Here is a 25,633-nt window from a genome sequence, read left to right as displayed (position 1 = left end):
AGGCCACACCCTGCCCACTAAAACCAAGCTACCAGGCAACACCCTGCCCAAAACAACCCTGCTACCAGGCCACAGCCCGCCCATTACAACCCTGCTACCAGGCCACACCCTGCAAATTACAACCCTGCTACAAGGCCACACCCTGCCCACTACAACCCTGCTACCAGGCCACCCCAGCACACTACAACCCTGCTACCAGGCCACACCCTGCCCACTACAACCCTGCTACCAGGCCACACCCTGCCCACTAGAACCCTGCTACCAGGCCACACCCTGCGCACAACCCTGCTACCAGGCCACACCCTGCACACTACAACCCTGATACCAGGCCCCACACTGCCCACTACAACCCTGCTACCAGGCCACACCCTGTCCACTACAACCCTGATACCAAGCCACACCCTGCCCACTACAACCCTACTACCAGGCCACACCCTGCCCACAACAACCCTGCTACCAGGCCACACCCTGTCCACTACAACCATGCTACCAGGCCACACCCTGCCTACTACAACCCTGATACCAGGCCAAACCAAGCCCGCTGCAACCCTGCTACCAGACCACACCCTGCCCACTACAACCGTGCTACTAGGGCACACCCTGCCAACTACAACCCTGCTACCAGGCCACACCCTGCCCACTACAACCCAGCTACCAGGCCACACCCTGCCCACTACAAACCTGCTACCAGGCCACACCCTACCCAAAACAACCCTGCTATCAGGCCACAGCCCGCCCATTACAACCCTGCTACCAGGCCACACCCCGCCCACTACAACCCTGCTACCAGGCCACACGCTGCAAACTACAACCCTGCTACCAGGCCACACCCTGCCTACAACCCTGATACCAGGCCAAACCAAGCCCGCTACAACCCTGCTACCAGACCACACCCTGCCCACTACAACCCTGCTACCAGGCCACACCCCGCCCACTACAACCCTGCTACCAGGCCACACGCTGCAAACTACAACCCTGCTACGAGGCCACACCCTGCCCAATACGACCATGCTACCAGACCACACGCTGCAAACTACAACCCTGCTATCAGGCCACACCCTGCCAACTACAACCCTGCTATCAGGCCACACCCTGCCAACTACAACCCTGCTACCAGGCCACACCCTGCCCACTACAACCCAGCTACCAGGCCACACCCTGCCCACTACAAACCTGCTACCAGGCCACACCCTGCCCACTACAACCCTGCTACCAGGCCACACCCTGCCCACTACAAACCTGCTACCAGGCCACACCCTGCCCAAAACAACCCTGTTACCAGGCCACAGCCCGCCCATTACAACCCTGCTACCAGGTCACACCCTGCAAACTACAACCCTGCTACCAGGTCACACCCTGCCCACTACAACCCTACTACCAGGCCACAGCCCGCCCATTACAACTCTGCTACCAGGCCACACCCTGCTCACTACAGCCCTGCTACCAGGCCACACCCTGCCTACTACAACCCTGATACCAGGCCAAACCAAGCCCGCTACAACATTGCTACCAGACCACACCCTGCCCACTACAACCCTACTACCAGGCCACACCCTGCCCACAACAACTCTGCTACCAGGCCACACCCTGCTCACTACAGCCCTGCTACCAGGCCACACCCTGCCTACTACAACCCTGATACCAGGCCAAACCAAGCCCGCTACAACATTGCTACCAGACCACACCCTGCCCACTACAACCCTGCTACCAGACCACACCCTGGCCACTACAACCGTGCTACCAGGCCACACCCTGCCCACTACAACCCTGCTACCAGGCCACACCCTGCCCACTAAAACCAAGCTACCAGGCAACACCCTGCCCACTACAAACCTGCTACCAGGACACACCCTGCCCAAAACAACCCTGCTACCAGGCCACAGCCCGCCCATTACAACCCTGCTACCAGGCCACACCCTGCAAATTACAACCCTGCTACAAGGCCACACCCTGCCCACTACAACCCTGCTACCAGGCCACACCCTGCACACTACAACCCTGCTACAAGGCCACACCCTGCCCACTACAACCCTGCTACCAGGCCACACCCTGCACACTACAACCCTGATACCAGGCCCCACACTGCCCACTACAACCCTGCTACCAGGCCACACCCTGTCCACTACAACCCTGATACCAGGCCACACCCTGCCCACTACAACCCTACTACCAGGCCACACCCTGCCCACAACAACCCTGCTACCAGGCCACACCCTGTCCACTACAACCATGCTACCAGGCCACACCCTGCCTACTACAACCCTGATACCAGGCCAAACCAAGCCGGCTGCAACCCTGCTACCAGACCACACCCTGCCCACTACAACCGTGCTACTAGGGCACACCCTGCCAACTACAACCCTGCTACCAGGCCACACCCTGCCCACTACAACCCAGCTACCAGGCCATACCCTGCCCACTACAAACCTGCTACCAGGCCACACCCTGCCCACTACAACCCAGCTACCAGGCCACACCCTGCCCACTACAAACCTGCTACCAGGCCACACCCTACCCAAAACAACCCTGCTATCAGGCCACAGCCCGCCCATTACAACCCTGCTACCAGGCCACACCCCGCCCACTACAACCCTGCTACCAGGCCACACGCTGCAAACTACAACCCTGCTACCAGGCCACACCCTGCCTACAACCCTGATACCAGGCCAAACCAAGCCCGCTACAACCCTGCTACAAGACCACACCCTGCCCACTACAACCCTGCTACCAGGCCACACCCCGCCCACTACAACCCTGCTACCAGGCCACACGCTGCAAACTACAACCCTGCTACGAGGCCACACCCTGCCCAATACGACCATGCTACCAGACCACACGCTGCAAACTACAACCCTGCTATCAAGCCACACCCTGCCAACTACAACCCTGCTATCAGGCCACACCCTGCCAACTACAACCCTGTTACTAGGCCACCCCTGCACACTACAACCCTGCTACCAGGTCACACCCTGCCCACTACAACCCAGCTACCAGGCCACACCCTGCCCACTACAAACCTGCTACCAGGCCACACCCTGCCCATTACAACCCTGCTACCAGGACACACACTGCCCACAACACCCCTGCTACCAGGCCACAGCCCGCCCATTACAACCCTGCTACCAGGCCACACCCTGCAAACTACAACCCTGCTACCAGGCCACACCCCGCCCACTACAACGCTGCTACCAGGCCACCCTGGCACACTACACCCCTGCTACTTGGCCAAACCCGGCCCACTACAACCCTGCTACCAGGCCACACCCTGCCCACTATAACCCTGCTACCAGGCCACACGCTGCCCACTACAATCCTGCTACCAGGCCACACCCTGCCCACTACAACCCTGCTACTAGGCCACACCCTGCCCACTACAACCCTACCAGGCCACACCCCGCCCGCTACAACCCTGCTACCAGGCCACACGCTGCAAACTACAACCCTGCTACCAGGCCACACCCTGCCCACTACGATCATGCTACCAGGCCACACGCTGCAAACTACAACCCTGCTACCAGGCCACACCCTGCCCACTACAACCCTGCTACAAGGCCACACCCTGCCTACTACAACCCTGCCATCAGGCCACGCCCCGCCCACTACAACCCTGCTACCAGGACACCCCCTGATCACGACAACCCTCCTACCAGACCACACAATGCCCACTACAACCCTGCTACCAGGCCACACCCTGCCCATTGCAACTCTGCTACCAGGCCACACCCTGCCCACTACAAACCTGCTACCAGACCACACCCTGCCTACTACAAACCTGCTACCAGACCACACCCTGCCTACTACAACCCTGCTACCAGGCCACAACCTGCCCATTACAACCCTGTTACTAGGCCACACCCTGCCCATTATAACCCTGCTACCAGGCCACACAATGCCCACAACCCTGCTACCAGGCCACACAATGCCCACTACAACCCTGCTACCAGGCCATACCCTGTTAATACAACCCTGTTACCAGGCCACGCCCCGCCCACTACAACCCTGCTACCAGGACACCACCTGCCCACTACAACCCTGCTACCAGGCCACACAATGCCCACTACAACCCTGCTACCAGGCCACGCCCCGCCCACTACAACCCTGCTAGCAGGCCACGCCCTGCCCGCTACAACCCTGCTACCAGGCTACACCCTGCCCACTACAACCCTGCTACCAGGCTACACCATGCCCACTACAACCCTGCTACCAGGCTACACCCTGCCCACTACAACCCTGCTACCAGGTCACAAAATGCCCACTACAACCCTGCTACCAGGCCACACCCTGCCCATTACAACACTGCTACCAGGCCACACAATGCCCACTACAACCCTGCTACCAGGCCACGCCCCGCCCACTACAACCCTGCTACCAGGCCACGCCCCGCCCACTACAACCCTGCTCCCAGGCCACGCCCCGCCCACTACAACCCTGCTCCCAGGCCACGCCCCGCCCACTACAACCCTGCTCCCAGGCCACGCCCCGCCCACTACAGCCCTGTTACCAGGCCACACAATGCCCACTACATCCCTGCTACCAGGCCACACCTTGCCCACTACATCCCTGCTACCAGGCCACACCTTGCCCACTACAACCCTGCTACCAGGCCACACCCTGCCCACTACAACACTGCTACCAGGCCACAGGAAGACATGCATCTCCCGGTGCATACACAGGGAGACATACACCTACCGGTGCATACACAGGGAGACATACACCTCCCGGTGCATACACAGGGAGACATACACCTCCCGTTGCATACACAGGGAGACATACACCTCCCGTTGCATACACAGGGAGACATACACCTCCCGTTGCATACACAGGGAGACATACACCTCCCGTTGCATACACAGGTAGACATACACCTCCCGTTGCATACACAGGGAGACATACACCTCCCGTTGCATACACAGGGAGACATACACCTCCCGTTGCATACACAGGGAGACATACACCTCCTGGTGTATACACAGGAAGACATACACCTCCCGTTGCATACACAGGGAGACATACACCTCCCGTTGCATACACAGGGAGACATACACATCCCGGTGTATACACAGGAAGACATACACCTCCCGTTGCATACACAGGGAGACATACACCTCCCGTTGCATACACAGGGAGACATACACCTCCCGTTGCATACACAGGGACACATACACCTCCCGTTGCATACACAGGGAGACATACACCTCCCGGTGTATACACAGGGAGACATACACCTCCCGGTGTATACACAGGAAGACATACACCTCCCGTTGCATACACAGGAAGACATACACCTCCCGTTGCATACACAGGGAGACATACACCTCCCGTTGCATACACAGGGAGACATACACCTCCCGGTGTATAAATTTTTATCTCCCTGACTTAAGTTAATCTATAATAAAGTTACTTAACATTACCATGGTTGTAAATATTACTGGTTAATAAAGTTGATTACAGTCTCAGATCTGGTGAGAATTAATACCTCCCAGGTGGTATTATCACAGGTGGTATTAATACATCACAGGTGGTATTAATACCTCCCAGGTGGTATTATCACAGGTGGTATTAATACATCACAGGTGGTATTAATACCTCCCAGGTGGTATTAATACCTCCCAGGTGGTATTAATACCTCACAGGTGGTATTAATACCTCACAGGTGGTATTAATACCTCACAGGTGGTATTAATACCTCACAGGTGGTATTAATACCTCACAGGTGGTATTGTGGGTTTTTGTACGAGTGAGAATGTTATTAATGTTCACTTCTAAAGTTAAAGTATTAAACAGAATTATACTAAACCTTGTTAGTGTGTGTGTGTGTGTGTGTGTGTGTGTGTGTGTGTGTGTGTGTGTGTGTGTGTGTGCTGACAATGTGTGTGTGCGTGTGCTGACACTGTTGGCACTGTGCTTGTGCTGACACTGTGCGTGAGCAAACACTGTGCTGACTGTGCGTGTGTTTACACTGTGGAAGCTGACACTGTGTGGGAGCTGACACTGTCAGCAGAGAAACGGTAGGCAAAAACAGAGAAACGGTAAGCAAAACAAAAACTAGACAAAACAGAGAAACGGAAAGAAAACAAACTAAGAAAAAACAGAAACGGTAGGCAAAAACAGGGAAATGGTTAACAAAAACAGAAACGGCAAGCATAAATAGTGAAACGGTAAACGAAAACACATAAATGTTAAGTACGAAATTAGAAACTGTAGGTAAAAACAGAGAAACAAACAAAAAGAGAAAAGGTAAGCATCAACAGAAACGGTAAGCAAAAAACAAAAATGGCAACCACAAAAACAGAACCAACAGAGGAATCACTCACAATCTTCAGTAATAATGAGAATAACACAATTAATCCTAATTCCTACTCCACTAATTAATTGCTGAGCTCATTACTCAACTAATTACCTTAATTACAACTTTTTAATAACTATTTTAAGTAATAAATTCAGATCAGATTTTAATAGAAATAAAAAAAATAGTTTGCTTTATTTTTAATTTTTACTAGAAAAAGATTGTGTTTTATCAAAATTATTTATGTAGTTGTAATAATAATAGTAATAATAATAGTAGTAGTAGTAGTAACAGTAGCAATAATAACAGTAGTAACAACAGTAATAGTAGTAATAATAGCAGTAATAATAGTAATAGTAGTAATAATAATAGTACTATAAATAATTGTAGTAGTAATAGCAGTTGTAGTAATAGTGGTCGTAGTAATAATAGCAATAATAATAGTAGTAATAGTAGTAATAATAGTAGTACTATAAATAATTGTAGTAATAGCAGTTGTAGTAATAGTGGTCGTAGTAATAATAATAATAATAATAATAATAATAATAATAATAATAATAACAGTATTAGTAGGCAGGTAATTGTAAACAGTTTACCTCTCTTTGATGCATGGAAGGAGTCAAAGGGAGGTATCTTCTCTATCATAGTGCGCAACATGGTGGGTCGCAGCCACTTGCCACGGTTGACGCTTTCCACGGCGTACCTGAAGGCGATCTCTTGCTTCACGTCACCCTCGTCGAAAAGACCACCTGCAGGAGCAGGAGGAGACGTGTTAATAGTGATGGGGGGAGAGAGAGAGAGAGAGAGAGAGAGAGAGAGGCATAAGTTTGCTTACATAATGAGTATACTCCACTTTCTTGGACTGTCTCTCAACCTTCCCCCCCCCCTTCCTCCTTCCCCGTTTCTTCAACGACTTCTTAACAGAATAGAAAACAGAGCAAGACGACTCATCTCTCACCTGGACACATCAACGAAATAAAAATCAGTTGACTAAACAAAATCTCCGGCGCACACACTCCGGCGCACACATTAACTATCTGTGTTTCTGAAGACTAAAAACGTTTTAAAGTGAGCTGATGCAAGTAACAACTCTTAACTTGTAAATAAAATTAAAAAGTCGTAACCTAACACTGTAAAACCCCCGTGTAAATAAAATCTTCCACATATATTTTTCCTATTGTTGCGGATCCTGAACTAATCTGTTTAAATAAAAATTTTGTATTTTTTAACATTGTGTGCATTTTATCATAATTGTATATTGGAGATATTTCCATTATTAGCTAAAATGAAAATATCTTACTTTATATTATTATTTGATGTAGCTATGTCTTAGGTAGGATGCAATAGTTACATTTGATGTTGGAGAGTTGTGGTTGACTCTCCATAGGGAAAATGTTTGAGTATCGACTCACTGGTTTACCTGCCTGTGTCTGCCGTACCACTAAGTCAGCGTCATCACGCTCAATATTGTGGTTGTGGAGGTCGACCTCACTCAGTTACCTGCTGACTTCTCACAGGAGAATCATCAAGTTATCTCTCCGGTGGTCGATTTCGTTTCTTAGTTGATTTCCTTAAGTCTGTCACTTTCGAGTTCTTGCAGACTCTGGTGAATTAATGGTTCACTTAACTGAATAAGTCTTAGTAACCATTATAGGCTATCTTGTGGTTGATATAATTGGTGAAGATAGTACAAAGACCGAACTTATAAGGTTGATTTATCCATATTAATATGCTGGTTGAACTGGGTCTTTGTAGTTAATGAAGTTATATATATAATGTAGGTACCAAGAGAAGTGTAGGAGTTAGACTCCTCATTTTGTGTCCAGTTTCCTAACATTACATAAATATACATTCAGCTAAATTCTACTAGTAAACATTTTAAATTTTAGTTTTGCAATCCCGAATTATTATTACAATTTCTTGTTACAAAACCGTAAACAATCCGTCTGTTAAACTAGAATAAATTACCTTAACTCTCTACTATGCTCTGGAGAAGTTTTAAGAAGACGAGTTTTGTAACACCTGTCTTGCTGTTTTTTTTATAATCACACTCCACATGCAATTTATGTGAACAGTTTAGTTCTATTGAAGGAGTGAAAAGAGCTCTCTCTCTCTCTCTCTCTCACTATCCACAGATTCATACATCTGTCTCTCCCTCTTAGCAAGTAATCCTTTTCAGTGTTCGGCCCTCTCACTCCACTCTTTCATCACCTCTCCTCCATACTAGCACAATCTTTCTTATCACTGTTCTTGTTCTCCCCTTCTTCCCTGCTTTATCCCCAGACATCTTCCTCTTTCACCTAAGACATCTTAGTCACTACTTTAAATTCGTCTCAGGCACCCACCTCCAGCGTCTCAGACAGCCACCTCCAGTCTCAGACAGCCACCTCCAGTCTCAGACAGCCACCTTCCCCCAACCTTCACACATACATACGTAAACATGTTCTGATATTAGTGTTTGGAGTATAGGGACTTAAAGGCAAGTGATAGATAAAAGAGAGAGGAAGAAAGAGGGTGGGTGGAGAATAAGGAAAGCAGGTAGGAGCAGGAGAGTAGGTAGGTAGATAGGGTAGGAGCAAGAAGTTAGGTAGAGAAAGTGAAGCCTGATAAAAGTTTTACACTCTGGCACGATTGTTGATGCGTTCTATCCGACACAGGGGACTGTGTCGGATAGAAGGATACTGGGGAGCTGCTTGTTGAGATGACCGCTGAGATGATGTCTTGAAGATAACCTTTTTGGAAATCTGAGTCATTGTGTCTGTAGTTTTTAGCGATGAAATTGAGGTCTTGTTTTGGTTTCATAATTCCTGTTACAAATTTGAGGCCTAAGCTGAGGGCTTCAGTTTCTGTGGTTGACAGTGGACGAGATGAAAATTTTTGAATAATTTCAGGTCTTCCTAAACTTTTCCACTGACTATTATAGCAGAGTTTTTGTAGTTTCCTAGTAAGTCTGATCATCAGTTGAACATTAGCTGTGGTAAATCTGCTGCGAATAATTTCGGCGGTGCGTCTGTTCATGTTACCCCCGAGTGCCGTGCCTAGTGTCCTGGCTTGGAGAAAAGCTTCCTTTGTAGCATTGTTTAAGTCATCTGCACACTCTTCAAGGCAGGTTCGAGGTGTTGCGAAGAAAGGAAGTTTGATGTTGACAGTCTGAGGAGTAGATCTTGGTAAGACCATTTCTTGGATGCAGTCACGAAGAAAATTGTGTCTATTGCGAAGTGAGTAAACTTTTAGAAGAAGGTCCAGGTATTCTCTGTGAAGGATCCATTTCTACTGCAGTGTTTGGCACGATGGAAATAAATGGTATAAAATACCGACACAATGGAAATATAAACACATAAGCAGTACAATGCAGCAAATTATACGTTGGCGAAACATCCAGAGACCTCCAAACACGTATTTTAGAACACCAGTACGCAGGCAGATCTGTGTTGTACAAGAATGGTATACAATACCGACAAGATGAAAACTGAGACATGTGCAACATCTGGATATCTTTGTGTCTCAGTTTTCAATGCCTGTGTTCAACACCGAAATTCACACAACCATTTAATCAACTACAGAAACGCAAGACTTATCGCCACAAAAGACAACACTCAATACCGAAGAATCGTGGAATCATCTCTTATCTCTATATCCAACAACTTCAACCAAAACAACAGCTTCTATAACATAGCTGAACCTCTTGCCAAGAAACTTCATCGCTATCCCATATAAGAACATAAGAATGGAGGAACACTGCAGAAGGTCCACTGATATACTTATCCAATCTCTTTTTAAAGCTACCCAAGGTTCTAGACTATCACCCTACTCCGAAGACTGTCACATTCAGTATTCTCCATCTAACTAAATCCTATAAATACTCACGTATCTTTTAACCAGGTAGATCTGTTTGCGACTTGATAAAGCCCACTGCGTGGGCGAAACGTTGTCAGTAAAGGATCACATTGTACTGCTTATGTTTTTATATTTCGATTGTGTCGGTATTTTATACTATTTCCACAGCAGCACACTAGTGAAGGCACCTTCCGTGTCTACCTCAGGCACAGGAGATGACAATTATTGAGTGCCAGGCAGTAACTTCAACCAGGGGGAAATGATGTCGTTCTCAGGCCGGAAGTGGCACAGGCACTACCGTCCTCCCCCGCCTTCCACGGCTGTCCCCTCCCTTATCCACTACCCCTTCATTCACTTGCCTTTTCATTTTTGCTGACCTGAAACATTCTGTCCCCCTCTCTCCTTCACTATTCTCCATTCATAGCGAACATTAATAATAAAAACAGCCGAGGTTAACGCTAAATACACACATGCGCTCTCTCTCTTACGGTGTGCACACACAAAATATACATATATACTCACACACACCCACCCCCACACACACACAAACAATAAAAGAGATACCACCGGACATCTTAGCTCTCACCGAAACCAAGCTCACAGGAACGATAACAGGTGCCATCTTTCCAACGGGATATCAGACCTTGAGGAAAGAGAGGGAACAGAGGGGGGTGGAGTGGCAATGCTCATCAAAAACCAATGGGATTCTGAAGAGCTGGAGAGAGACAGAGGAGAAGCAAGAGACTACATAATAGGAACACTTCAGTCTGGAGGTCTCAAGGTGGTAATTGCAGTGATGTATAACCCACCACAGAACAGCCGGAGGCCAAGGCAAGAATATGATGAGAGTAACAGAGCGATGGTTGACACACTAGCTGAAGTGGCCGGAAGGGCTCATACAAACAGGGCAAGCTGCTGATTATGAGTGACTTCAATCACAAAAAAATTGACTGGGAGAACCTGGAGCCACATGGGGGCCCAGAAACGTGGAGGGCTAAGTTGATGAAGGTGGTACTGGAAAACCTGACGTACCAACACGCAAGAGACAATACCAGAGAAAGACGAGAGGACGAACCAGCAAGGCTGGACCTAGTATTCTTCTTCAGTAATGGAGATATTGAGGATATCGCATATGAAAGACCCCTCGGGGCCAGTGACCACGTGGTTCTGAGCAGGAAGGGCAAGACAAATGAAGCCAAACTACAAGAGGAGACTACACAGGCATGAAGAATTTCCTGCACGAGGTTCAGTGGGACAGGGGACTGGCAGGGAAGTCAGTAAATAAGGTGATAGAACATGTGACAATATACAAGGAAGCTGGGGAGAAGTTTGTACTCAAGGCTAACAAATAACGATAAGGTCAGGACTTTCCTCAGAGGAGGAACACTGAAACAGACATCAAATCCAACCGCTAACAAATATTTGTCTAACCTATTTTTATGCAACCCAAGTAATAGCTTTTATATCCTCTTACTCATGCATAAGTTGATTGTTCTACCACATGTATTACTACTTCTACAACTAAATATTATTACCACTAGTATTATACCTCACTAAGCCTGAATACACACTCTGTGTCCATGTATTGTTTGTAACGGCTTGACAAAGCTCCTGGAGAGCGAAACGTTGCCACAATAAAATGTCACATTAGTTGCACTTGTGTCCTTTTACCTAACATTGTTGGTAATTCTACCAACCTTAATACAAACTTGGATGATGACCCGGGAGCTACATCCGGGGTGTTGACCCCGGGAGCTACATCCGGGGTGTTGACCCCGGGAGCTACATCCGGGGTGTTGACCCCGGGAGCTACATCCGGGGTGTTGACCCCGGGAGCTACATCCGGGGTGTTGACCCCGGGAGCTACATCCGGGGTGTTGACCCCGGGAGCTACATCCGGGGTGTTGACCCCGGGAGCTACATCCGGGGTGTTGACCCCGGGAGCTACATCCGGGGTGTTGACCCCGGGAGCTACATCCGGGGTGTTGACCCCGGGAGCTACATCCGGGGTGTTGACCCCGGGAGCTACATCCGGGGTGTTGACCCCGGGAGCTACATCCGGGGTGATGACCCCGGGAGCTACATCCGGGGTGATGACCCCGGGAGCTACATCCGGGGTGATGACCCCGGGAGCTACATCCGGGGTGATGACCCCGGGAGCTACATCCGGGGTGATGACCCCGGGAGCTACATCCGGGGTGATGACCCCGGGAGCTACATCCGGGGTGATGACCCCGGGAGCTACATCCGGGGTGATGACCCCGGGAGCTACATCCGGGGTGATGACCCCGGGAGCTACATCCGGGGTGATGACCCCGGGAGCTACATCCGGGGTGATGACCCCAGGAGCTACATCCGGGGTGATGACCCCAGGAGCTACATCCGGGGTGATGACCCCAGGAGCTACATCCGGGGTGATGACCCCAGGAGCTACATCCGGGGTGATGACCCCAGGAGCTACATCCGGGGTGATGACCCCAGGAGCTACATCCGGGGTGATGACCCCAGGAGCTACATCCGGGGTGATGACCCCAGGAGCTACATCCGGGGTGATGACCCCAGGAGCTACATCCGGGGTGATGACCCCAGGAGCTACATCCGGGGTGATGACCCCAGGAGCTACATCCGGGGTGATGACCCCAGGAGCTACATCCGGGGTGATGACCCCAGGAGCTACATCCGGGGTGATGACCCCAGGAGCTACATCCGGGGTGATGACCCCAGGAGCTACATCCGGGGTGATGACCCCAGGAGCTACATCCGGGGTGATGACCCCAGGAGCTACATCCGGGGTGATGACCCCAGGAGCTACATCCGGGGTGATGACCCCAGGAGCTACATCCGGGGTGATGACCCCAGGAGCTACATCCGGGGTGATGACCCCAGGAGCTACATCCGGGGTGATGACCCCAGGAGCTACATCCGGGGTGATGACCCCAGGAGCTACATCCGGGGTGATGACCCCAGGAGCTACATCCGGGGTGATGACCCCAGGAGCTACATCCGGGGTGATGACCCCAGGAGCTACATCCGGGGTGATGACCCCAGGAGCTACATCCGGGGTGATGACCCCAGGATTTCAATCTGGGGAGGAGGAGGGGAGCTTAAAAATCATAAAATAGAAAAAAATAAGAAATCGTCTTAAAAAAAAAGTGTTTGCATCTATGATGGAAGTACCTCAGCACTTCCCTCTCCAGGAAGTACCTCAGCACTTCCCTCTCCAGGTCCACCCTTCCCCAACCCCCCTCCTCCCAGGCTGTCACTGTCCAGGGGAGACGGCTGGACATGCGCCATCACACTGCTGTCCGTGCGCCGCGCTGGAATGTGGACAATCGAATTTCTGGATCACTCGAAACATATTTTGCCAAGTACGGAAGACAAGGCGTGAGGAGTGTTGTGTGCGTGGTGACAACTGTGTTGTGTGCGTGGTGACAACTGTGTTGTGTGCGTGGTGACAACTGTTGTGTGCGTGGTGACAACTGTGTTGTGTGCGTGGTGACAACTGTGTTGTGTGCGTGGTGACAACTGTGTTGTGTGCGTGGTGACAACTGGACGCAGCAGCTCCGCCGTGAAGACGCTGGTCACCAGTGTCTTAACACATGCAGCTGCATGACTCTCTGGCAAGACAGTCACGTATGCTACCACATCTCCAGACTTGCAACCATCGATGCATGTCGCAGCAACTTGTAAATGTAATTGCAATCATTGACGAGTGAAAGACGCGGCAAGAACATGAATTCCGCTCTTATAGTCAAGGAAGACCACACTGGTGGCAGATCTCTCAGGTAAATGAAACAGACAACCCACAAGTTCAAGAATTAGACACTTTCGCAACATCTGGGAATATTTGCTGTGGAAACGTTTTGCCAGCAGGTGACTTGCTCAGTCTGGTACAGAGATGAAAGGTGGAAGATAAGGAGTGTGAGGTAATCAGTCCCTCGGCCTTGAGTCGATGTGTTCAGTAAATCAATCAAAACTGATGGACTGAACACATCGACTCAAGGCTGAGGGACTGATTGCCTCACACTCCTCATCTTCCACCATTCATCTCTACACCGGACTGAGGAAGTCACCTGCTGGCAGAGCTTGTCCACAATAAACATTCCCAAAACTTGCAAAAGTGTCTATACAGTGTCAGATATAAGCAATACTGAAGCCAGAAGAGAAGTACGGGAGTAGACTTGATCCGAGGAAGAGGATGCAACATTTGACACCACAGATGAATTATTATAATCAAGGGGGAAGCGCTAAACCCGGAGGATTATACAGCGCCTGGGGGGGGGGTGTGGAAGGCATTCAGGCTTAATTCGGGGAACTGGAGCACAGATCCAATTCCCTAAATCAAGAGCCCCTCACCAACATCAAGGAACCTTCCTTGAGGGGACCTCAGATGAAGAGATCTTCAGACTTTTCTATCATCATAGATTATAATTTTTCAAAGGTTAATTATCTGTGACGAGTGAGAGCGCGCGCGCGCTGCCACCTATATTATGCTCGCATAATATTATAATATTGTATTTACACTGAGAAACACCAAGAGGAAGGTGGATAGAGATGAGAAACAAACACCAAGAGGAAGGTGGATAGAGATGAGAAACAAACACCAAGAGGAAGGTGGATAGAGACGAGAAACAAGCACCAAGAGGAAGGTGGATAGAGATGAGAAACAAGCACCAAGAGGAAGGTGGATAGAGATGAGAAACAAACACCAAGAGGAAGGTGGATAGAGATGAGAAACAAGCACCAAGAGGAAGGTGGATAGAGATGAGAAACAAGCACCAAGAGGAAGGTGGATAGAGATGAGAAACAAGCACCAAGAGGAAGGTGGATAGAGATGAGAAACAAGCACCAAGAGGAAGGTGGATAGAGAAACAAACACCAAGAGGAAGGTGGATAGAGATGAGAAACAAGCACCAAGAGGAAGGTGGATAGAGATGAGAAACAAGCACCAAGAGGAAGGTGGATAGAGATGAGAAACAAGCACCAAGAGGAAGGTGGATAGAGATGAGAAACAAGCACCAAGAGGAAGGTGGATAGAGATGAGAAACAAGCACCAAGAGGAAGGTGGATAGAGATGAGAAACAAGCACCAAGAGGAAGGTGGATAGAGATGAGAAAAGCACCAAGAGGAAGGTGGATAGAGATGAGAAACAAGCACCAAGAGGAAGGTGGATAGAGATGAGAAACAAACACCAAGAGGAAGGTGGATAGAGATGAGAAACAAACACCAAGAGGAAGGTGGATAGAGATGAGAAACAAACACCAAGAGGAAGGTGGATAGAGATGAGAAACAAACACCAAGAGGAAGGTGGATAGAGATGAGAAACAAACACCAAGAGGAAGGTGGAGAGAGATGAGAAACAAACACCAAGAGGAAGGTGGAGAGAGATGAGAAACAAACACCAAGAGGAAGGTGGAGAGAGATGAGAAACAAACACCAAGAGGAAGGTGGAGAGAGATGAGAAACAAACACCAAGAGGAAGGTGGAGAGAGATGAGAAACAAACACCAAGAGGAAGGTGGAGAGAGATGAGAAACAAACACCAAGAGGAAGGCCGAGTGAGAGGAGAGGCAGCAATTAAAGTGGAATAATAGCAGACAGTTGACACACAGACTGAAGCCTCAGCAAGTGATGGAAAATTAATGATCAAACTAATACTTCCTATCATTATCATCCTCCAGGATGATGATACTTCCTGACTACCATTATCATCCTCCAGGATGATGATACTTCCTGACTACCATTATCATCCTCCAGGATGATGATACTTCCTGACTACCATTATCATCCTCCAGGATGATGATACTTCCTGACTACCATTATCATCCTCCAGGATGATGATACTTCCTGACTACCATTATCATCCTCCAGGATGATGATACTTCCTGACTACCATTATCATCCTCCAGGATGATGATACTTCCTGACTACCATTATCATCCTCCAGGATGATGATACTTCCTGACTACCATTATCATCCTCCAGGATGATGATACTTCCTGACTACCATTATCATCCTCCAGGATGATGATACTTCCTGACTACCATTATCATCCTCCAGGATGATGATACTTCCTGACTACCATTATCATCCTCCAGGATGATGATACTTCCTGACTACCATTATCATCCTCCAGGATGATGATACTTCCTGACTACCATTATCATCCTCCAGGATGATGATACTTCCTGACTACCATTATCATCCTCCAGGATGATGATACTTCCTGACTACCATTATCATCCTCCAGGATGATGATACTTCCTGACTACCATTATCATCCTCCAGGATGATGATACTTCCTGACTACCATTATCATCCTCCAGGATGATGATACTTCCTGACTACCATTATCATCCTCCAGGATGATGATACTTCCTGACTACCATTATCATCCTCCAGGATGATGATACTTCCTGACTACCATTATCATCCTCCAGGATGATGATACTTCCTGACTACCATTATCATCCTCCAGGATGATGATACTTCCTGACTACCATTATCATCCTCCAGGATGATGATACTTCCTGACTACCATTATCATCCTCCAGGATGATGATACTTCCTGACTACCATTATCATCCTCCAGGATGATGATACTTCCTGACTACCATTATCATCCTCCAGGATGATGATACTTCCTGACTACCATTATCATCCTCCAGGATGATGATACTTCCTGACTACCATTATCATCCTCCAGGATGATGATACTTCCTGACTACCATTATCATCCTCCAGGATGATGATACTTCCTGACTACCATTATCATCCTCCAGGATGATGATACTTCCTGACTACCATTATCATCCTCCAGGATGATTATACTTCCTGACTACCATTATCATCCTCCTCGATGTACCAGTACAACTCACCAGCACACTGGTTAGGTATACCAGTACACCTCACTAGCGTGTACCAATACAACACCCTGGTGAGGTATAACAGTATACCTGACCAACACCCTAGTGAGGTATAACAGTATACCTGACCAACACCCTGGTGAGGTATAACAGTATACCTGACCAACACCCTGGTGAGGTATAACAGTACACCTGACCAACACCCTGGTGAGGTATAACAGTATACCTGACCAACACCCTGGTGAGGTATAACAGTACACCTGACCAACACCCTGGTGAGGTATAACAGTACACCTGTCCAACACCCTGGTGAAGTATAACAGTATACCTGACCAACACCCTAGTGAGGTATAACAGTATACCTGACCAACACCCTAGTGAGGTATAACAGTATACCTGACCAACACCCTAGTGAGGTATAACAGTACACCTGTCCAACACCCTGGTGAGGTATAACAGTATACCTGACCAACACCCTAGTGAGGTATAACAGTATACCTGACCAACACCCTGGTGAGGTATAACAGTACACCTGCCCAACACCCTGGTGAGGTATAACAGTATACATGACCAACACCCTGGTGAGGTATAACAGTATACCTAACCAACAGAGAGAGAGAGAGAGAGAGAGAGAGAGAGAGAGAGAGAGAGAGAGAGAGAGAGAGAGAGAAAGGACAGCGTGAAACAAGCTTTTATGCCACAAGACGGGCAGAAAGCAGCAACTTCACTCTGGCTGTACCCTTCTCCAGAACATCACTCCATCTGAGATCATACATACCCAGGATGGTATGGAACACATTCGTACAGCATAATGATGTCAACGAGATAAAGTCAGTTGATCGAATGAAAATGCTGGCCCACAGATGGCTCCAACTTCATCCTGTTCCCTACTTGTATGTCTCTTAACAAAAATACTTTCAAATGAGCTGATGTAAGTAACAGCTCTTAGCTTGCCAATAAAGTTAGGAATCCTTAACCTGTAAATAGCTTGTCAATAAAGCTAGGGATCCTTAACCTTGTCAAACCCTGTGTAAAAAAAAAGGAGAGAGAGAGAGAGAGAGAGAGAGAGAGAGAGAGAGCAAGCACCTTATACAGAGGGACTTTGATGACCTTCTTGCAGTGTTTGACATGAGAAACTTTGTTGATTTCTCTACTCATATCTCTGGCTCCTCCCTTGACCCAGTAGTGAGTGATCTGGCAGAAGGCATAGTCACTTGTCAACCCCTCGGCTACGTTGGATCGTCTGACCACAAGGCTGTTTTTACGACACTTAAGATCCCAACAGAACGAGGTGAGGAGTCCACACGCACAACCTGGCTATGGGAAAGAGGTAATTGGCCAGCCCTTTGATCTGAGCTCGCCACCACCGATTGGAATGCTCTTCTCCAAGGGGATGTTGACAACCAAGTGAAAGCCTTCACTGGACACATCCTTAATCTACAACAAGTACACATTCCTCACCGGCAATATGTGACGAAGCCTACAGATCAGCCTTAGTTTGGCTTTCGTTGTAGAGAGGCTGCTACTGCTAAGTACAAAGCATGGCGAAGGTATAAGAGACATCCTACCACCTATAACAGGAACTTGCACACGCAAGCCTGTAGGCATGTGGGTGATGTGCAAAAATGGGCCATAGCTAAATGGGAGGTGGACACTAAAAGAAAGCTAGCATCAGGTAGGGTAGGCTCCAAAACATGGTGGTCCCTGGTCAAGGACAGACAAGGTTATCTGCCTGATGAACTCATTCCACCCCTAAATCGACAGGATGGGACCACCTCTACTAGTAGTCAAGAGAAGGCGGACCTCTTTGTTGAACACTTTGCTACCAAAATGCAAGTTCCTGATCCAGCAAGGGACTCTCCTTGGCTAGCTGCAAGAACTGTGTCAAAACTGTCAGTGGTGACAATAAGGCAGGAGGTGCATTTCCTTCTTAAATCGCTTGACCAAGAAAAGGCTGTGGGCCCAGACAAGTTGAGCCCAAGATTGTTGAGAAGATGTGCAGACCAGCTAGCAGCACCTCTAACTCGCATCTTTCAGCACTGCCTAGTACAGTGTAAATGGCCCTCTCTATGGAAAGAGGCAAATGTAGTCCCTGTTCACAAAAAGAAGAGCAGAGCAGAAATCAGCAACTACAGACCAGTGTCACTCCTTTCAATCACTGGTAAGATCCTTGAGACAATAATCTCAAGACAAACGACAGAGTTTTTTGACTACCACACTACTTTGTGATCGTCAATACGGCTTCAGGAAAGATTACTCTGCTGCTGATCTGTTGTTAAACCTCTCCAATAAGTGGCGCCAGTCACTGGATGAATCCAAAGTCAGCTGTGTGGTAGCACTGGACATTGCTGGCGCTTTCGACCGGGTGTGGCACCAGGGCCTCTTAGCAAAACTTCAAGCACTGGGAATTGCAGGCTCTACGCTATGTCTCCTCAGTGATTACCTTCATGGTAGATCTCTAAGTGTAGTCCTCAATGGAACGGAATCAGCAAGACATCCTATTGGGGCAAGTGTTCCACAAGGAAGCGTGCTGGGTCCATTGTTATGGAATGTCTACCTCAACGACCTTCTTCATCTTATCCCAGAATCACATGCATATGCAGACGACTGTACACTGACATTCACTTATCCAAGAAAAGAAATGCCAGCTGCTCTAAGCTACATCAATCACCAGCTGAGAGCTATATTAGCTTGGGGAAATAGATGGCAAGTAACATTTGCACCTGAGAAAACGCAAATGATGATCGTCTCTAGGCACCATGATGGTAATGCTGGTGCAGTAGTAAGGATGAATGGGAGGGTGTTGGCACCTGGAGAAGAAGTTGATATCCTTTAGTATGCTCCACTTTCTTGGTTTGCCTGCCCCCCCCCCTCTCATCTGCGACTGCTTGACAGTAGAGAACAGAGCAAGACGTCTCATCTCTCGCCTGGACCCATCCTGGATAGATCTGTCATTTCAGCAGAGCCTTCAACATAGGAGGGATGTGGGTGGCCTTACTGTTATGTACAAGGCCAATAATGTCCAAATACTACACTTGGGTCCACTTCGAGGACAGCGTGAAACAAGCTTTTATGCCACAAGACGGGCAGAAAGCAGCAACTTCACTCTGGTTGTACCCTTCTCCAGAACATCACTCCATCTGAGATCATACATACCCAGGATGACTCGAGTATAGAACACATTCGTACAGCATTATGATGTCAACGAGATAAAGTCAGTTGATCAAATGAAAATGCTGGCCCACAGATGGCTCCAACTTCATCCTGTTCCCTACTTGTATGTCTCATAACAATAAAAATGCTTTCAAATGAGCTGATGTAGGTAACAGCTCTTAGCTTGCCAATAAAACTAGGGATCCTTAACCTTGTCAAACCCTGTGTAAAAAAAAAGAGAAAGAGAGAAAGAGAGAAAGAGAAAGAGAAAGAGAAAGAGAGAGAGAGAGAGAGAGAGAGAGAGAGAGAGAGAGAGAGAGAGAGAGGGGGGGGGAGGTCCAACTATCATTACCATCACCGTAATTAGCCTACCATTAATTACCCTCCCGGTCCTCATTAACACCACAACTAACACTGATTTTCAATTATTTTTTTTTCAAATTTCAATTATCACAAGACAGATTTTTTTGTAATGAATTTTTATCACAAAAAAAATCAGTTTTGAATTTTTGTTGATGTGTGTCTCCTACCTGGAGTATACCTGGAGTGTACCTGGAGTATACCTGGAGTATACCTGGAGTATACCAGGAGTATACCTGGAGTATACCAGAAGTATACCTGGAGTATACCAGGAGTATACCTGGAGTATACCTGGAGTATACCAGGAGTACACCTGGAGTATATCTGGATGTAACAAAATGGGATATCTATAATGAATAGACATCTCCAGAGAATACTAGTTCAACTTATTGATGTTCCCCTCTAGCACCTAGCCTCTAGCACCTAGTATCTAGCACCTAGCGTCTAGCAACTAGCACCTAGCATCTATCATCCAGCATCTAGTACCTATCATCCAGCATCTAGTACCTATCATCTAGCACCTAGCATCTAGCACCTATCATCTAGCGCCTAGGGACTAGCACCTAGCATCTACCACCTAGCATCTACCACCTAGCGTCTAGCACCTAGCGTCTATCACTTAGCGGCTTCTAGCATCTTGCGTCAAGCACCTAACATCTAGCACCTAACATCTACCGTCTAGCATCTAGCACCTGGCATCTTGCACCTAGCGTCTAGCACCTAGCATGTAGCATGTAGCACCTAGCATCTATAACCTAGCATCTAGCGTTTAGCACCTAGCATCTAGCACCTAGCAACTAACATATGGTATCTAGCACCTAGCATTTAGCACCTAGTATCTAGCACCTTGCATCTAGCACCTAGCATCCAGCATATCTGGAGAATACCTGGAGTATATCTGGTGTATACCTGGAGTATATCTGAAGACTACCTTGAGTATACCTGGAGTCTCCCTGGAGACTACCTTGAGTATATCCGATGTATACCTGGAGTATATCGGAAGACTACCTTGAGTATACCTGGGGTCTCCCTGGAGACTCCCTGGAGAATATCTGGAGACTACCTGGAGTATATCTGGTGTATACCTGGAGTATATCTGAAGACTACCTTGAGTATACCTTGAGTATACCTGGAGTCTCCCTGGAGAATATCTGGAGACTACCTGGAGTATATCTGGTGTATACCTGGAGACTACCTTGAGTATACCTGGAGTCTACCTGGAGGGTGTTCTGAGAGTCAGCGCCCCTGCTGCCCAGTCCATGACCAGGCCTCGTGGTGGAACAGTACCTGATCAGCCAGGTTGTTACTGCTGGCAGCACGTAAACCAACGTAGGAACCACAGCCCGGCTGGTCAGTACCTGATCAGCCAGGTTGTTACTGCTGGCAGCACGTAAACCAACGTAGGAACCACAGCCCGGCTGGTCAGTACCTGATCAGCCAGGTTGTTACTGCTGGCAGCACGTAAACCAACGTAGGAACCACAGCCCGGCTGGTCAGTACCTGATCAGCCAGGTTGTTACTGCTGGCAGCACGTAAACCAACGTAGGAACCACAGCCCGGCTGGTCAGTACCTGATCAGCCGGTCAATGATACTTCTTGAAGAAGAACAAGAAACAAACAGAAGACAAAGAATAAAATAAAAGCAAAAAACAGAGTAAATAAGAGAACAAGAGAGTAACAAAGAGTAAATAAGAAAACAAGAGTAACAAAGAGTAAATGAGAATACAAGAAAGTAACAGAGTAAATAAGAGAACAAGAGAGCAACAAAGAGTAAATAAGAAAACAAGAGAGTAACAAAGAGTAAATAAGAGAACAACAGAGTAACAAAGAGTAAATAAGAGAACAACAGAGTAAATAAGAGAACAACAGAGTAAATAAGAGAACAACAGAGTAAATAAGAGAACAAGGAAACATAATTGTACCGTAAATAAATTTCCTTAAGAGGAGAAAAATTTCATTGGATTTCTTTTGTAAAGTAGTTAACCCTCCCCTGCCTTCCCCTGCCATCCCCCTGCCTTCCCCTGCCATCCCCCTGCCTTCCACTGCCTTCCCCTGCCATCCCCCTGCCTTCCCCTGCCTTCCCCCTGCCTTCCCCTGCCCTCCCCTGCCTTCCCCCGGCCCTCCCCTGCCTTCCACCTGCCTTCCCCTGCCTTCCCCTGCCTTCCCCTGCCTTCCCCCTGCCTTCCACCTGCCTTCCCCTGCCTTCCACCTGCCTTCCACCTGCCTTCCCCTGCCTTCCACCTGCCTTCCCCTGCCCTCCCCGGCCCTCCCCTGCCTTCCACCTGCCTTCCCCTGCCTTCCCCTGCCCTCCCCTGCCTTCCACCTGCCCTCCCCTGCCTTCCCCTGCCTTGCCTTCCCCTGCCTTCCACCTGCCTTCCCCTGCCCTTCCCCTGCCTTCCCCTGCCCTTCCCCTGCCTTCCCCTGCCCTCCCCTGCCTTCCCCTGCCCACCCCTGCCTTCCCCTGCCTTCCACCTGCCTTCCCCTGCCCTCCCCTGCCCTCCCCTGCCTTCCCCTGCCTTCCCCTGCCTTCCACCTGCCCTCCCCTGCCTTCCCCTGCCCTCCCCTGCCCTCCCCTGCCTTCCACCTGCCTTCCCCTGCCTTCCCCTGCCTGCCCTCCCCTGCCTTCCCCTGCCCTCCCCTGCCTTCCATCTGCCTTCCCCTGCCCTCCCCAGCCCTCCCCTGCCCTCCCCTGCCTTCCATCTGCCTTCCCCTGCCCTCCCCTGCCTTCCCCTGCCTTCCATCTGCCTTCCCCTGCCTTCCCCTGCCCTCCCCTGCCCTCCCCTGCCCTTGCCCCCCTGCCCTCCCCTGCCTTCCACCTGCCTTCCCCCTGCCTTCCCCCTGCCTTCCCTCGCCTTCCCCCTGCCTTCCCCTGCCCTCCCCTGCCTTCCCCCTGCCTTCCCCCTGCCTTCCCTCGCCTTCCCCTGCCCTCCCCTGCCTTCCCCTGCCATCCCCTGCCCTCCCCTGCCTTCCCCTGCCTTCCCCTGCCGTCCCCTGCCTTCCATCTGCCTTCCCCTGCCCTCCCCTGCCTTCCCCTGCCCTCCCCTGCCTTCCCCTGCCCTCCCCTGCCCTCCCCTGCCCTCCCCTGCCTTCCACCTGCCTTCCCCCTGCCTTCCCTCGCCTTCCCCTGCCATCCCCTGCCCTCCCCTGCCCTCTCCTGCCCTCCCCTGGCTTCCCCTGCCCTCCCCTGCCTTCCCCTGCCCTCCCCTGCCTTCCCCTGCCCTCCCCTGCCTTCCACCTGCCTTCCCCCTGCCTTCCCTCGCCTTCCCCGCCCTCCCCTGCCTTCCCCTGCCCTCGCCTGCCTTCCCCTGCCCTCCCCTGCCTTCCACCTGCCTTCCCCCTGCCTTCCCCCTGCCTTCCCTCGCCTTCCCCCTGCCTTCCCCTGCCCTCCCCTGCCCTCCCCTGCCTTCCCCCTGCCTTCCCCCTGCCTTCCCTCGCCCTCCCCTGCCCTTGCCTTCCCCTGCCCTCCCCTGCCTTCCCCCTGCCTGCCCCCTACCCCCCCCCCACTAAACTCACTCCACCATTACCAACTTTCACACTACAAACTTCTCTGATTTTCAAGATAATTAAGTTCATGATTCTCCTTTTTATTATGTTTTGTGTACCCGTTCTTGTGTGACACTCACACTAACACTAACACTCACACTCACACTCACACTAACACAAGGGACACAGAAACAAGGGGTCACAATTGGAACTTGAAGACTCAGATGAGCCACAGGGATGTTAGGAAGTATTTCTTCAGTCAGAGTTGTCAGGAAGTGGAACAGTCTAGCAAGTGATGCAGTGGAGGCAGGAACCACACACAGCTTTAAGATGAGGTATAATAAAGCTCAGGAAGCAGAGAGAGAGAGAGAGAGAGAGAGAGAGAGAGAGAGGACCTAGTAGCGATCAGTGAAGAGGCGGAGCCAAGAGCCGAGTCTCTACCCCTGCAACCCCAATTAGGTGAGTACACGCACACACCTACTCCCCCCCCCCACACACACACATGTGCCTAGGACAAAATGGTAACACACACACACGGAGCCAGGAGCTATGACTCGACTCCTGCAACCACAAATAGGCGAGTATACACACATACATACATGTCAATGTGCCCAGGATTGAGCCCAAGTCTTTCGGTTGTGAGCAGCAGGAATTACCAGTGAATCCTGAATAACCATAAAAAAGACAACCTGTGACTGCACATAACATAGTGTACACTGTCAGACTGGCTGAGTCACCGTGATGGTGTTGTATGGTGTTACACACTATACACCACACTCACCATCATCCACAATAATAACTTTCACTATAAGTTAGTGTTATTGTGAATATTAAAGCTGGTAGTGAGGGAGCTCTCTCCGGCCCTCACATACTTACACAACTATATATTAAAATTGAGGATTTTATTGTTACGGTTATGAGGGGGGTAGTGTGGTGGTGGTAGTGGTGGTAGTGGTGGTGGTGGTGGTAGTGGTGGTGGTGGTAGTGGTGGTAGTGGTGGTGGTAGTGGTGGTAGTGGTGGTGGAAGTGGTGGTGGTAGTGGTGGTGGTGGTAGTGGTGGTGGAAGTGGTGGTGGTAGTGGTGGTAGTGGTGGTGGTAGTGGTGGTGGTGGTAGTGCAAGTAGTGGTGGTGGTGGAAGTAGTGGTGGTGGTGGAAGTAGTGGTGGTGGTGGAAGTAGTGGTGGTAGTGGTGGTGGTGGAAGTAGTGGTGGTAGTGGTGGAAGTAGTGGTGGTAGTGGTGGTGGTGGAAGTAGTGGTGGTGGAAGTAGTGGTGGTAGTGGAAGTAGTGGTGGTGGAAGTAGTGGTGGTAGTGGTGGTGGAAGTAGTGGTGGTAGTGGTAGTAGTGGTGGTAGTAGTGGTAGTAGTGGTGGTAGTGGTGGTAGTGGAAGTAGTGGTGGTAGTGGTGGAAGTAGTGGTGGAAGTAGTGGTGGTAGTGGTGGAAGTAGTGGTGGTAGTGGTGGTGGTGGTAGTAGTGGTGGAAGTAGTGGTGGTGGAAGTAGTGGTGGTGGAAGTAGTGGTGGAAGTAGTGGTGGAAGTAGTGGTGGTAGTGGAAGTAGTGGTGGTGGAAGTAGTGGTGGTAGTGGTGGTGGTGGAAGTAGTAGTGGTGGTGGAAGTAGTAGTGGTGGTGGAAGTAGTAGTGGTGGTGGAAG

The 25,633-nt window shown here is 49.5% G+C and overlaps 1 protein-coding gene across 6 annotated transcripts in view; it reads right to left on the bottom strand.

The window, feature by feature from the left end:
- Nucleotides 1-25,633, bottom strand: part of LOC128696505 (glutamate receptor ionotropic, kainate 2-like) — a 520,103-nt gene that overhangs the window by 139,909 nt on the left and 354,561 nt on the right. For 5 of the 6 annotated variants that reach the window (XM_070094680.1, XM_070094682.1, XM_070094681.1 and 2 more), the window contains exon 3: nucleotides 6,883-7,035. In XM_070094680.1, coding sequence (XP_069950781.1) covers nucleotides 6,883-7,035 — 153 coding nt within the window. Of the gene's footprint in view, nucleotides 1-6,882; nucleotides 7,036-7,706; nucleotides 7,838-25,633 lie in introns of those variants that run through there. The other variant, XM_070094684.1, reaches the window with a different exon arrangement.

The sequence above is a fragment of the Cherax quadricarinatus genome, chromosome 47 (genome assembly GCF_038502225.1).
Source record: "Cherax quadricarinatus isolate ZL_2023a chromosome 47, ASM3850222v1, whole genome shotgun sequence".
In the NCBI taxonomy this organism is placed as follows: Eukaryota; Metazoa; Arthropoda; class Malacostraca; order Decapoda; family Parastacidae; genus Cherax; species Cherax quadricarinatus.
This window is presented reverse-complemented; position numbering and strand designations above follow the sequence as displayed.